General features: G+C 34.3%; 3 protein-coding genes across 5 annotated transcripts; 1 reads left to right on the forward strand and 2 right to left on the reverse strand.

The window, feature by feature from the left end:
* Positions 1 to 1,421: 1,421 nt before the first annotated feature.
* Positions 1,422 to 2,669, forward strand: LOC105770462 (thioredoxin-like protein CDSP32, chloroplastic). The gene has a single exon (XM_012591676.2). It carries the CDS (start codon positions 1,598 to 1,600, stop codon positions 2,498 to 2,500), a length of 903 nt encoding a protein of 300 aa, XP_012447130.1. The 5' UTR covers positions 1,422 to 1,597; the 3' UTR covers positions 2,501 to 2,669.
* A 7,307-nt stretch (positions 2,670 to 9,976) lies between these two features.
* LOC105771063 (uncharacterized protein At1g76070) lies at positions 9,977 to 11,064 on the reverse strand. Its single transcript, XM_012592470.2, has one exon. It carries the CDS (start codon positions 10,931 to 10,933, stop codon positions 10,184 to 10,186), a length of 750 nt encoding a protein of 249 aa, XP_012447924.1. The 5' UTR covers positions 10,934 to 11,064; the 3' UTR covers positions 9,977 to 10,183.
* Positions 11,065 to 11,512: 448 nt separating this feature from the next.
* LOC105770602 (pentatricopeptide repeat-containing protein At1g20300, mitochondrial) lies at positions 11,513 to 14,564 on the reverse strand. 3 transcript variants are annotated; one of them, XM_012591880.2, is made up of 2 exons: positions 12,884 to 14,564; positions 11,513 to 12,412 (listed from the first exon to the last, which is right to left on the reverse strand). In XM_012591880.2, exon 1 carries the CDS (start codon positions 14,503 to 14,505, stop codon positions 12,913 to 12,915), a length of 1,593 nt encoding a protein of 530 aa, XP_012447334.1. In that variant the 5' UTR covers positions 14,506 to 14,564; the 3' UTR covers positions 11,513 to 12,412; positions 12,884 to 12,912. The 3 variants fall into 3 exon arrangements, with proteins under 3 accessions (XP_012447334.1, XP_052487402.1, XP_052487403.1); XM_052631442.1 differs by lacking the exon at positions 11,513 to 12,412 and adding an exon at positions 12,419 to 12,547; XM_052631443.1 differs by lacking the exon at positions 11,513 to 12,412 and having other exon boundaries at positions 12,620 to 13,621; positions 13,880 to 14,564.
* Positions 14,565 to 14,654: the final 90 nt, after the last annotated feature.

Consider the following 14,654-nt stretch of genomic DNA (forward strand, 5'->3'; position numbering starts at 1 on the left):
ACGAATTTAATTACTATTGTTTGGGTTAGGAATAAAATTTCAAAATTTGAAAAGTACAAAAATTAAAACTAGCTAATTTAAAAATACATAAGCTTAAATTAATCAAATTAAATCCATAACTTTATAAAAATATAATATAAATAGTATTTAACTTTAATAAATTAACTAAAAAGGTGTCATGAAACTTGGTTGTTTTCTTTGAAAGGCATAAAACTTTTGTTATAATGACAAGTTTCATCTCTGCTTTTTTTCATACTCTATACCAACCAACCATGTCTAGCTCAACACAAGCGCTTGCATTTATATCTATACTTGAAGGGTTAATTCATCACTCAACCATTAATCTCTGATATAATAAGTTAAATGTTGATTAATTCGATTAAAGAAATTATGAAAATATTTCTTCATGCATGAATAAATTATATTATTAGAATGATACTTCTTTTTTATAATTTAATAAATCCAGTAGAATTTTGACATAAAAGATAAAATTTGAATCCATTCTTTACTACTTCAACTAAAGCTTTGTTTTTATTTTTATACATCTTAAAACTATTACACGACTGATTGATTCACATTGTTCGTATATAATTAATAATGTTACTGATTGAGTTGGTGTCGCAAGTTAACTCGATTCAACTCAAGAAAAATGACAATACCATGACAAGTCATTAGAAAGCATTTAATATTCCATTTAAACTTGGTTATACCCATAAAAAAGCTAAAATTTTGTTTTAATTTCGTACATATTACATATGTGTTATTATTATTGTTTCAAATCTTCTGTTTCATTATTTATTGTATATTTTTTAAACGGACACTTGTACTCTAAAAACATTGTTTCCACACTCATATGCTTGTGATATAAGTTGAAGTTTATTTTAAGTGTTTTACTGAGTTAGTGTTATGGATCAACTGGCCACCGACTCAGTTACAAAATCATTAAAAGGCCTTATCATGTACCAAGTAAATTATATTTTTATCGTTTTATATAACAAATTAATAAAAAAAATAAACATAATAAAATTGGATTGGAAACACCAGACAAGATAAATAATTAAATTTATCATAATGAATGGTTTTTATGTGAATTTTTAATAAATATAAAATTTTTGGGTAAGTTTGGTATAAATCTAATTAATTCTCCTTGAAACTGAACCTGACCATACTCCATTTGCCATCAAAATGCGGATATCAAGCCCAAATGTTCAGTTATAGAAGCCCAATTGATTTCAGTGAAGAAGACCTTTTAGATATCTCAAGGGGGTTGGTTAATAGTATCCTCAAAATGGTACTACAATATCTATATTTCTTTTTCACCAGCGAAAAGGACTATGAAAAAATCCAGCCCAGTCAGTGGTCGTACAAAAATCTACCATCCCGAGTGCTCAATAACAATGCAGAAAGCAATGCCAGCAACATATGTGGATAATATCAATGGAACGAGCCGAAACGAGTGGTTACCGTTTTTGAACGATTAGATTTTTAGATTTCATCTTTATTCCATGGTTGTTTTTTGTCCCCGAGGGAGCAGTCCCCTGTACCAACTCCAGAAACACAGTTTCTTTCTCACTTGTCTTCCTCCCCTCACCCCTTAATGGCTGCAATCACTAATTTCTTAACTAAACCACCTCCTTCCGATCTTCTTCACTTCACCCCAAAACTCACTTCTCTTGGCTCTCATGCTTCTTTTCTACCATCCCTTGCGACTAGGCCCAGATCTTTTTCAACAAAGCTAGGAACAAGCACCAGCTCTCGCTTCATTACCAAGGCTACAGCCGCTCCTGGGACCAAGGATGCTCCGAGTGATGAGCGAGTTCAGAAGGTTCACAGCATTGAGGAATTCGATGAAGCTCTCAGGAAGGCTAAAAACAGGCTTGTTGTGGTGGAATACGCCACTAGCTTCAGCTATCATAGCAGTAAAATTTACCCGTTTATGGTAGACCTTAGCAGGACATGCAACGATGTCGAATTCATCCTCGTGATGGGTGATGAATCGGACGAGACTAGGGAGCTTTGCAAAAGAGAGAAAATTACGAAAGTCCCGCACTTTAGCTTCTACAAGAGCATGGAGAAAATCCATGAAGAAGAAGGGATCGGACCGGACCAGCTGATGGGTGATGTGTTGTACTACGGTGACAGCCATTCGGGTGTGGTTCAGCTTCACAGCAGAGAGGACGTTGAGAAGCTCATCGAAGACCACAAGCTTGACCATAAGCTGGTTGTTCTGGACGTGGGGCTCAAACATTGTGGGCCATGTGTCAAGGTGTACCCGACGGTGATTAAGCTGTCAAGGCAAATGGATTCGGTGGTTTTCGCGAGGATGAACGGTGATGAGAACGACAGCTGCATGCAGTTCCTCAAGGACATGGACGTGGTGGAGGTGCCGACGTTTTTGTTCATCAGAGACGGAGAGATATGTGGAAGGTACGTAGGATCTGGGAAAGGAGAGCTTATTGGGGAGATTCTAAGATACCAAGGAGTTCGAGTTACTTATTAATGGGAAGCTCCAAAGCAACTCATACAAAACATCAATTATGAAAATGTAATATGTGTTGGACTGAGTTTACTATAGTGAAATGAATTGTACTCCACATTTATCTATATCTAAAGGACCAAAATTTACTTTGCTTTAATCTTAATTAATAATGATAAATATGCTTTTCTTATTTGTCACTTGTATAGGTACTTTAATTTGTTGGTTAACTAACTCGTAATGGTGCAAAGTGTATATGCAAGAATAATGCAATATTTATCATGATTCATATGGAATTAGGATATAATATAGCCTTATTTTTGTAATTTAACTGCCTCAATTTAGCTTTAAGTTTTAAGATTAAATCAGACAACTGTACATAGACAAGATGAACAGAGTGTCATACATTATATATATATATATATATATATACCATTTGCATCATATGCCATTCAACCATAGACCGTTGTTAGTAACTGAGGGGAAGGCTGGATGCTGTAGATAAAGCCGGCCTTTTCAGACTCTTTCCTGTTTGGCAAACGCATAATTGTTTCAAGGATTGGCAAGGAACTCTTTGAATAATCAAAGCATCTTTCGTAAAGCGACTGTAGAGTTATCAAATAAGTTAGAGGTTTGGATCGAGAAACCTTTGGCTTTATTGGCAACTGGAAAAGGAAGATCATGCTCTCGACTCCCGCCAATTTGACAAACTAATTCACTAGGAGCGCCAGTTGAGGGTGGAGTAGCTGAAGAGGTGTTGAATATTGAACAAACGCTTTGGAAGAAAAAATCGAGGGTGGAATGGCAAGTATTTCCACAAATGCACACTTGCCCGCCAGAAGTAGAACCATAAAGTAGTGCTCGAGTTGAATACGAATGACTGGGCTGTGATGAGGATGTCCTTAAAGCCGAAGCAATACGTTTCTACAAAGAAATGTATATGGTGGTGGCAAGTCTCTACTAACTTCTCTGTTTGTAATGCTTTTTCCTAAATTGAGTGCGAAAGCTCAAGAATTGCTCAATTTTGAGATTTCTTCCAAGGAGATATGAAGCACCTTATTTGAAATGGCACCTTTGAAGGCTTTGGGAGTAGACAACTTTATATGAGCCAGTGGGATATTGTTGGCCAAGCTATTTGTAAGATGGTCAAAGGGGTTTTCATGAGCCAACCTATTGAATCAATGTTGAGCAGAACATTGTTAGTCTAATTCCAAAAACTTACAATCTTGAAAAATTGGTGGGTTTTCGACACATCAGTTTATGTTAAATTTTGTATAAAGTTCTCATATAGTTAACCACGAACCACTTGAAAGGTATTATGCCATTGCTTATTTATCCCAACCAAATTTCTTTTATTGCGGATAGAACGATTGCTCGACATTCTTATTGCTCAGGGGTTGATACACTCCATGTGTTTGAAGATAGCAAGAAAATATGAATAACAATTAAGGTTGATTTAGAAAAAGCTTATGATAGGATCAAATGTGATTTTATTATAGAATCATTGAAAGGAGGATTATTGCAACATCAAATACAAGTTATCCCACATTGCATATTAACTATGTCAATGCAAATTTTATGGAATGATAGTTTGATTGAGGAATTTAGACTTTTTTTAGGGATTAGGCAAGGAGATCTACTGTTTCCAAACCTATTTGTTTTTGGTATGGAGAGATTAGGTTAATCATTAAAAGGGCGGTTGACATTAAGAACAAGAAGTTGTTTTCTATGGCAATGGTCTTTCAATTTCACAACTTTTCTTTGCAGATGACTTGAAAACATGGATTAAGCGAGGGTAGTGTAGGAAACAATAGATCAAATTAGGTACTTTTCTGGGTACAAGATTGATGCTGAAAAGACAATTATTCTCTCACCAAATATCAAGGAGAACGCATAGATTCTTTACGACATATTGTTTTCTTTGCCAGCAAGTGGACTTGGGGATGTATCTCAGCATTTCACTGTTCCACAAGCGGGTAACTTCAAGTACATTCCATTTCATTTTGAAGAAAATTAAAAAATGGTTAAATGGATGGGATGCATGGCTCCTCTTAATGGATGGGAAAATCACTTTAGTTAAGCCAGTGCTCTTGTTGGTTTTGAATTATTTTATGTAATCTATTATGATCCTTTCCCCATGCACGTTGGTGGAAAAGAGAAAGAAAGAAAGTTTTCTTTTCTTTACATTGAAACTCCACTTTTTCTCCTAAATTCTTTAAAAATTTCCATAGTCACCTAAAAGGAAAAGTGAAGTAAAGATACTAGAGAGTTAGAATACATCTTGGAAGCAAGAAATTGGATTTGGAAGTGAAGAAAGTTGAGGAGAAAGTGAAGAGATTTAAGAGACAAGGTATGTACTTCAAGAACTTTAATTTATTTAATTTTAATATAAGTGTAGAGAATGTTAAATAGTTTAATTAATTATGAACATGTAAATGTTATGTCTGAAATTGAATGAGTGCATTGAAGTAGTAGAAAAAGGACTAAATTATAAAGTAAACAAAATATGTTTTGTGGAATTGAATGTTAAAAGATAACATAAATAAAGTGTGATGGAATAATGATTACATCAAAAGTAATGGTGTGATGAAATTACCAAGTTAACTTGCATTTATGATAATGGTGACTAAATTATAAAGTGTACAAAATTTATAACTTAAATAAATTTTTATGATGAAGAGTTTAAATGATGTCTTAGGTGTTAGAGGATAAATTTAAAGGCGATATTAAGGTGAAATTACGTTAAATGATGAATTCTCATGATGCTAGGGACTAAAGTATAAAGTTATGAAATATATATAATTGAAATAAGGTAAATTATGATAAAAATATATGTTAAAGATATGCGAGTTTAGGGATTAAATTGAATAGTAATCAAAAGCATAGTGATTATGTATGTTAAATGAAAGTTAAAAGAACCACGAAAAAGTAAATGTTACCACCAAAACGGTTTCTAGACAGCATCAGTGGTTCAACTTCGAATTAGAGATTGTATAAATCGAATTAGAGATTTAATCAGATATATAATTAAAGTTTTATTGAGCATAGTTTCACATAGAAGAAATAGTGTAAGCAATGAAATCGTAGATTATGAGATATAATAAATTTTGTGAGATAAGGTCAGAATGATTTCAAGATCTCTAGTTCTAACTTTGAAAATTAATAGTAAATTGTAAAAAAATGTTTAGGTGATGAAATTTATATGAATAAAATATTAATAAGTCTATTTTCAAGGGAAACAAACGGGAACATAATACGAGACTTGTATTGAAAGATAAATAATTTTTAGTGAAGAGGGTCATTGTTGCCTAGTAGCGAATAGAGGAAGATTTGAAGAATAAACTGTATTTATAGGCTTATGTAGAAAATTTAAAATTTTATAGTAAAAACTTAAATGAGTCTAGTTTTAAAAACAAAAATCGAATCTTAATTTCAAATTTTTAGATTGATATATAAATAATTTAGTAACTTTTAGTCAAGTTGACAGCTTTGCTAAAATAATGTAATTAGTAAAATTGATATTAATGTTGCATAGAGGCATACAATACTAAAAGCCATAAATTCTCGATATATACACATAGATAAATGATGTGGAATGGAGAGGAGGAGGAGGAAAAATCGTAGAAGAGTATGATGCTAAGAAACTATTTTAAGTGATAGATTTACTAACGATAAGAATAGTTAAGTGAATTGTTAAGACATTAAGTGAATGATTGTAATATGATGGCTTAATGAAATTATTTGTATAACTTTGATAGTTGCTCCAATCTTATAAATTTGAATGAGAATCAAATAGTGTTGAAATGGGAAATAGAAGCATAGGAATAATAGTGAATTTCATGATGTAGTAATTAAATTGCATAAAACGTAAAAATAATATTTTAGTGTGAATATATGATGTTATGAGTTGACAATAAGTTATATGAATGAAGTAAAAAGTATAATAGGAAGTAGGTACTAGACTATAAAGAAAATTGAAAACTTGGAGAAATTGAGAAAAAATAGAGTGCATGTCGCGATGTGGCCATCTGACGTAGTGACGACGCCTTTGATGTTAAAAAAATGTGTAAATAGGTCCTAAGTGGTCGATAAAACTTAAATAGAGCTAACAAAAGTTTGATTGAAACTCGAAATGAAATCGAAATTCTATACTAACCACGATTTGTTTGGTTAACTTGATTAGGGAGAATAATTGAACTGGTTTTCTTTGAAGTTGCTTCGGCAACGAATGTAACATTATGGTGCTCAGACTTGACAAGAGGGTCAGGCATAGGGGTGTTACAATATTATTTCCATAATAAAATTCTCGAAAATTGACCAAATTACCATTTTATGACAAAATTACCATTTTGCCCCACCTTTTTTTTTCCTTTTTTTTTTTCATTATTTCATCTTAAAGTTTGATACTTAGACCAATTCAAGTTCATAATTTATAATAAACCTTTTGGGGATGCTACAGGTTGCCCCCTCTGTTTGGGCCAGACAAAATTAGTATCAATGGAACTTTTAATTCAAACCTATAAAAGTTTTGGCAAAAAGTCTTTTATGGGACAAGAATGGTTCATGGTTAGTGGTGTTTTGTTGTAGCATTGGACCATGCTTAGTGTCTCAAGCTGACTTTGGGGGCATTTTCGATGGCTTGACATTAGCTTTAGAAAAGAATTATAAACAAGTACTATTGGAGAACGATAATACGTTAGTAATTCACATGTTCATAATATCAAAGAAGAATCTATCTACAATTGTGCACTAATAAGCAATGTTTTCGAAATAAGATTGGTGGTTGAACAAGTCAGACAATTGGTTCCTGATTTGACCAATCCATCTGGTCCAACACAAATAAATTATTAAAAAAAATTCAAAATTCAAAATTATAAAAACCAATTGCATTGGTATTTTAGCTTGGCTCAATTAATCAATATTGGTTTGTGAGTCAACCAATTTTTTACGTCTCCTTAGACCATATCCCAACCAATTCCCAGTACAACCGATTAGTCCAGTTTGATTTAAACAACATTACTAATAAGGAGTATTAAGGAGCTATGCAATTGTCGTGGGGAGGCCAGGCTTTGCCACATCTATTGCAAAGCTAATAAAATTGCTAATTGCATGGTAAGTTGGTCCAATGCACTAGGTTTCGATCTTAAGGTGTTTGAGAGTCCACCATTAAGTCTTGTTGATACAAGGAAGAGTAGGTGGTAAATGTCCATGGGTGGTTCACCCTGTTTAGGATAGAGGGGAGAGCCGCCAGATAGGGTAGTTGGAGTAAAAAGAGAGGAGGAGATGATGATGTTGGAAGTAAGTTGGGAAGAGAGGAGGTGTAAGTTGCTTGGTTTTTTCCTTAGGGCTTGGGCTTTATCTACATGTCATCCCTTGTCCTAAGGTGCCACATGTTGAGTTGTTATTGATGAGTCAAGGGTAAATAGTCTGATATCTTTGACTTAGGTAAAATGTAGCTATAACGTACTCTAAGTCATCTCATACGAAACATGATAGGTGAGACCTAATATGATAGTTAATGAATGAATTCATTTATCAAACATAATGTCGAAAAATTCTTACGAAAAGTCGTCCAAAAGCCTGCTCGTAAACTCCACTGTCCAAACTATCTTAGCAGGGTTTAACAAGTCTTATTAATGTAAATTGTGTGGATGGTAGTATCTAGGCTACTCTTTATTAAAAGAAGAAGAAGAAGAAGAAGAAGAAGAAGAAGAAGATATTGCTGCCTTCTACTTTTATGTCGCATTTAATTAGAGAGATGAAGGTTTTGTCTTTTAAGGATTAAGTTGAAGACGTCCTATCCCTCCCTTTAATAATTTAGTAGATTTGTTCTTCGGCTGTTGGTGGTTTTACTATGAGTGAGAGATAGGAGGGTTTTGACTTTTCAATGTTTGGAGACAAAAAAGGCTTCTATCTATCTCTAGGCCACCCAACTTGTTTATTCTTTCTCCGTAGAAAGCACCGCAGTAGAGAGTTGGTCTCGATTTAAATATAGCAGTTAACTGATAATACATGGAGTGCTTTGCTTAATGCATTACTTGATACTCTAGTTTGATTTTTTTTTTAATGTATTTTCTTAAATGTGATATTATATTTTGTTAATTGAAAATAACAATGTTAAATATTTTAGCATTTAATTTGAGCTTTAAAATTAATTTTATAAAAATTTACAATTAATTCATAATATTAATAATAATCAAACTTTATTGTATTTAATCAATTCAACATAAAATTAAATAAATTCACAATTAATATCAAATTTATTTTTATTTATTTTTGGTTTCTCAAGGTATCTATTAAAACAAGTTCAGTGATTAATCCTTTGTGTTTTATAGGCCCATTAATAAAATTATTAAAATTCAAACTTAATAATATTAATAAGGGATAAATCTAAAAATTATACATAAGTTTTAATTTAATGTGCAATTATATACATGAACTTTAATTTGGCGTAGTTATACACGTGAAACTTTAATTGTGGTTCAAATATATACTTAAAAATTTAATTTTGATTTAATCATACATATTTAAAGAAATAAATACATCAATCTATTTTTATATTGGATAAATATAATTATTTACAGATGCAATATATAAACATAAAATGATGTTATATCAATAATTATATTAATAATTTATGAGAATTGGATCAAATCAAAATTTTATATATAAAATTACACAAAATCGAACTCGGTATACAATTGCATATTGAATATAATTTTGAGATTTATCACTATTCAATGTAGTCAATGAGCTAAAAGGCAATAAATAAAATTGAACATGATTAAAGTAAAATCACGAGTCACGTATTGAACATTTTTAAAAGGATGACTAGAGTTTTAAAAAATCCCAAAAACAAAAGAAAAGCAAAAAGGGAAATCAAGAGTTTGCTTTAAATTAATTATCTAACATCATTTGTTAGTATCTATCCATTTAATTTCTCATCATAGAAAGATAAAGTGCCAAAATTAAGGTTGATGAAAGATGGAGCATCATTGTCAGTGGCGTTGGCATGTCGAAATACAAACCCAAACCCCAGCTCAAAGTTGGACCACCCATCTTCTATAATAGAGCTTCGGATTAGACTTTTAAACCACTCCATTCCTGATTGTGGTTATTTAGTATTTTTCCATTTTGGCAGGCGGCCACTCTTTTGAAAGAGATAGATTTCACTTGTACAACCTGTTAACTGTTTACCTATTTCAGCTGTTCATACATAAACAACAAGTTTTACAGGCAGTCATGGTTGAAAACATTATCACGTGGACATGATCTCGCTGCTTTCATTAATTAGCCTTATTCAAAGGGATTACGTATTAAGGATAAAAGCGTTGATCATTTCCTTCTTCCAAAACGGAAACAAAATTATTATTAGATTAAAAAAATGATTCTTTTTACTAGAAATATTTTTTTTTTCTTTTGCTAATCCTTATCCCTTGTTTGATGCAACAATTTTGTAATTAACAGCAATCTCCATGAAAAGGAAAAATGAAGAGGCTGTGAAGCTGAAGCAATCATTTTATATTTATCTGTACACAGGAATCAAAGGAATGCCAATTATATTACAGACTTCTCAATGTTTCGTCACTCTATATTTGCAGTATTCTGTATATAATAAACAAGAAAAGAAGAAGGAAGAGAGAGGGGAAAAGAGAAAAACAAAAAACAAAAAAATTTATACATATATATATATATATAAAAGAGGAATTACTTTGCGGTGACAATGGGATTCAATTGAAGGGGTCTAGGTGGATTCATGGTTCTTCTTTTCCATAAGTTAATTTCTTTCCTTGGCTGCAAAGGCACCTCTCCACCAACCGTGATTGGTGCCGAGAAAGGAATGATCACTTCTTCCTCTTCAAAAAAATCAATATCTCTTCTCTCATCACCAATATCATCATCGTCAGAGTAGTAACCCCTACGATCAGCTTCCACTGGTGCAATCTGAGTCGTCCAATCGAAACCGGCAAAAGCATCACGCCCACTTGCAAACCGCCTCATTTGGCCCAAGGAAGGCGCCCTATCACACAACTTTGTCTTGACACCTGGTGCATCAGATTTCTTTGCTGGTTTTCCCATGCTGAAAAACCGCTTTAACTTGGACCCATGCTTCTTTACTTCTCCAGAAGAAGAGGATTCAGAGACGACGGGCTTCGGCACTTTTGGAAGCGAAACGCGCTTACCTTTTTTGATACACTTCTTGTGCTTGATCTGTCCCATGCAGGAAACTTTGGGTGAAGTTGGTTCTTGAGTCTCGAAGGCTTCACTTTCACTCTTGGACTTCCTTCGAGCTTCAGCTGGAATCATCGAAACGATAGGACCAGAGAATCCTTTCCCTGCAAAGGCTTTATGCTTCACTGGGCTGAACGGGTGGTTTTGAAAGCTCACACTCACCGATGAAGCTGCTTTCGGCAAAAACTTCAACATCTTGTTTCTGTGTTTCGCTTGTTTCTCCATTGTCGTATGTAAAAAATAAAACCACTTTTGCAGAATTTGGCAAAAAACTCCTTTTTATATGAGGAGTTGAAATGAAACACTGTGCTTTGAGGCTTTTTATTTTGACCGAATCAGATAGGGAAAGGTTGGGTCAAAGCCTATTTAAGACTGCGCAAACCATGCATTTACATTACAGCTTGCTATGGTGACGCAGAGTTCCCTTCTACTTGCGGACAAAATTAATTTGTATTCAAAGTTTCCATTTATTGTTTTATTAATTACCCAAGAAGCAAAATGATTTAAATACATTGGGCATGCCTTGTGGCATTAGCTTTGTCGGTTTTTGACTATTTTTTATCTAATCATCAGGGTTAAACAATGCAATTCACAATACTATTATTGTGCTTTTTCTTTTTACGTATTTATCATTAAAATTATGATATATTTAATAATTTGAAGGCTTGGTAAGTCCGTATGAATAAATAGTTATAACTCTTTGAATTTGTGTTCCATACCTGACGTAGAAACATGTTTGATGGGATAAGTTTGAGAATTAAAATTGTTTTTGTTTAATAGTAAAAAGAAAAAGTTAATATTTAATTACGGTAGTGAGCATTATGTTTAGGGCACAGGTAATCATGAGCTTTCAAAGTTAATATAATTTGAAACAGCCCACAAAATTGAAAGTTATTCTTGATTTTTTTTTTTAAAAAAAGTCAACTACGTACTTGGTAATATAATCATGCGATTTTTCATGGAATTGAAGTCAGAGCTTTTACCTTGACGTCAAACAACTATTTATTTATCCAAAGATCATTGCCTTCCAATTTCTTTGGCTAAAGATACATGAAACAAAGTAGTTGTTTTGCAGTGAAAATAACCTCTTAACATTGGAAAAACCGCCTTGAGGAGGCCTCCCTTATATTTCGAAATCAATAAAAATAACATATGAAATGTAAAACTGATGACAAAATAATACTAGATTGGTGCCCATGGACGCCTGTCAATCATAATATATTGTGATACTCACTTTGGAATTTCCCATCTTACGAATTATAGGGTTGTGCTTGCCTGCCTGCCCTGGAGTTCCATACGGCTGTGCTGATTGTGTTTAAAATCTCTCAACTATGTGGTCCACGGCGGATTTAATCTACTTTTCTATCATTTTCTTTATTTATTACTTTCACTATTATTTAAATTCAACAACTTCCAAGCAACATAACTTATGGTTCATGTCCAACTAAGAAAGTAATGGATTGAACTCAATTACCCGGCATCCATTGTAGGCCTATAGCAAAGTGAAAAGTGTCCAAGATTTAATGATTCTAACATGCGTCTATTCAAAATTGTACACCAAACACTAGTTGAATCACTCAATAAAAAAAAATGCATATTCACTGCTTTGTTGCTTCTTTTACCAAATTTATCAGTTAATGAATGTGTTTCGAACACTAAGTGTACTTGCTTTGCCTGAAACGAAATGGATTTTGCAGAAGGAACCTGATAAGACAGAAAGGTCTGACTGAGATGCTAGATATGATATGCAGCTGTGGTGTCATTTGTCGATCATTTCAGTTTATTCTTAACTCCCATCAATACTAGGTTTTTTTAACTGGTAACTCTACCCAAACTAACCTGCAAATTTATGAGATTCTTCACAGAAGTATTACAAACAGGTACTCAAAAGGAAATTCTCTAGATGTGATGTTCAGGGGGTAAAGACTATCCATAAACAAAATATCATTAACAGATACATGTAACCAAAATTTGAAGTGGATTTGATAATTTAGAAGAGATGATTTATGAGTAAAAGATCTATGAGAACTAAGTATGCTACCGGTCAAAAACCAAAGGGTGAAGATACAACAATGCATTCTTACTTTCCATTCTACAAACTTATGACCATACTCAACAAAATGATGAGATTTGAAGCTTTTAATCGATTGATGGCATGAAAAATTGGAAAATTACCTCATGAATAGAACATCAAGAAGCTACTTCTACAAAGGACGTGTTGCGAATCCCCTATCAACCATCTTCTCTACCAGTTCCTCATGCTTCTTTAACTGCTCAGCTTTTCTCAGCTGCTCCAGCACCATTTCATAAAGAGGCATACTTGGTTTCAAGCATTTTTCCTCAATCATCTCTTTAAATAGCTTGTAAGCATTGTTCCAATGCCCCATCCCACAATACATTGTGATCAAAATCCGATATGTATTCACATTAGGCTCAACCTCATTCTCATCCATTTCCTTTTTTAACTTGAGAACCATATCAGCAGACTTGGCGCTGGCAAACATTCGCATCAAAACATTATAAGTAACAGTATTAGGCATGCATTTATACTCCTTCATCTTAGCGTACATTCGGTGAGCGGCATTCACATCCCTTAACTTCTCAATACACTTAAATATAGTATTGAAAGTAGACGAATTCGGGATACACCCTTTCTTAAGCATCGAATTAAGCACTTTAACAGCCTCATCAAGATTATCATCCCTGCAATGACACTCTATGAGAAAATTATAAGTTACCGTATCTGCAGCGCAACCGAGTCTTTTCATCTGATTATAAACCTGCAAGACCTTCTCTGTGCGACCAGCCTTGACATGAACCCTCATCAAGTTATTAAAAGTAATGGAATTTGGCTCACAACCTACATCAACCATCTCCGCAAAAACATCATAAGCACGCGTAATTTGGCCACATCTACACAATGCATCAATCACAATCGTATAACTATACACATTAGGCTTAATCCCTGCCATTTTCATTTCTCTGAATACCCTTTCGGCCTCTGAGATATTACGGGCTCGACACCAGCCGTAAAGCAAGCTGGTGTAGAGAATCACATCAGGTTCAAATTTGTCCTTCAATTTATCGAAAAAAGTTTGGGCTTCATCAGCCCTTCTTTTTCTGCATAAAATACTAATCAAAACTGAAAACGCAACCTTATCGGGAACGCACCCGTAATCCTCCATGCGATTAAACGCGTGCACGGCCTCTGCAGCCAATCCGGCCTTCACATAACGCCGTATTAGTATGGCGAATGTTTCGAGTGAGATGTCGACGCTTTTGGCTTTCATCTGATCGATCAAATGCCAAGCCAAGCCAAAATGCCTCAACTTTCCAGCAAGGTCGATCATTTCGTTGTAAGGGTCGGGAGAGTGAGCAAAGTCGGGACGTGCGGCGGCCCAATTGAAGAAGGACAGGGTTTGGAGGAAAGGTATGCCATGGCGAACCCCACTGCACTTGTCAATGACGTAGCGCACGAGGGAAGGGGAGACGGGATGGACGGTGGAGATATTGGAGAAGTCGAGGGAGAGAGAAGGGATGGTGAAGTTAGGGGATGGAGGGGTCGAGTTCAGGTCTGGGTTGGGGTTTTTGCGGTGGTGCTCTTTGATTAAGGAACGGAATTGTTCGGCGACTTGGGTTTCTTGGGGGGAAAGTGCGGCGGGTTGGGGTTTTACAGTCGTTTCAGCATCGGCGGCTTCAACTTCTTGTGGTGGGGTTGACACTGAAGAAGAGTAAAATTTGAAGAATGGATGAGAGAAAGAGGATGGAAAGCGTTGCCTTGCCTTGGTTAAAGCCATGGAAATTGCCTTTTGCGGTTCAAAAATGAGGGTAGAAATAAGATTGAGAGTTTACAGAGTGCTAGCTGCAGGGTTTTAAGAGTTGATAAAAGAGGAAGCTGGAATTGTATATGGGCTCTATTCAGGGCCTTTTCTAGTGTACGGATTTT

The sequence above is a fragment of the Gossypium raimondii genome, chromosome 5 (assembly GCF_025698545.1).
Source record: "Gossypium raimondii isolate GPD5lz chromosome 5, ASM2569854v1, whole genome shotgun sequence".
NCBI classification, from domain to species: domain Eukaryota; kingdom Viridiplantae; phylum Streptophyta; class Magnoliopsida; order Malvales; family Malvaceae; genus Gossypium; species Gossypium raimondii.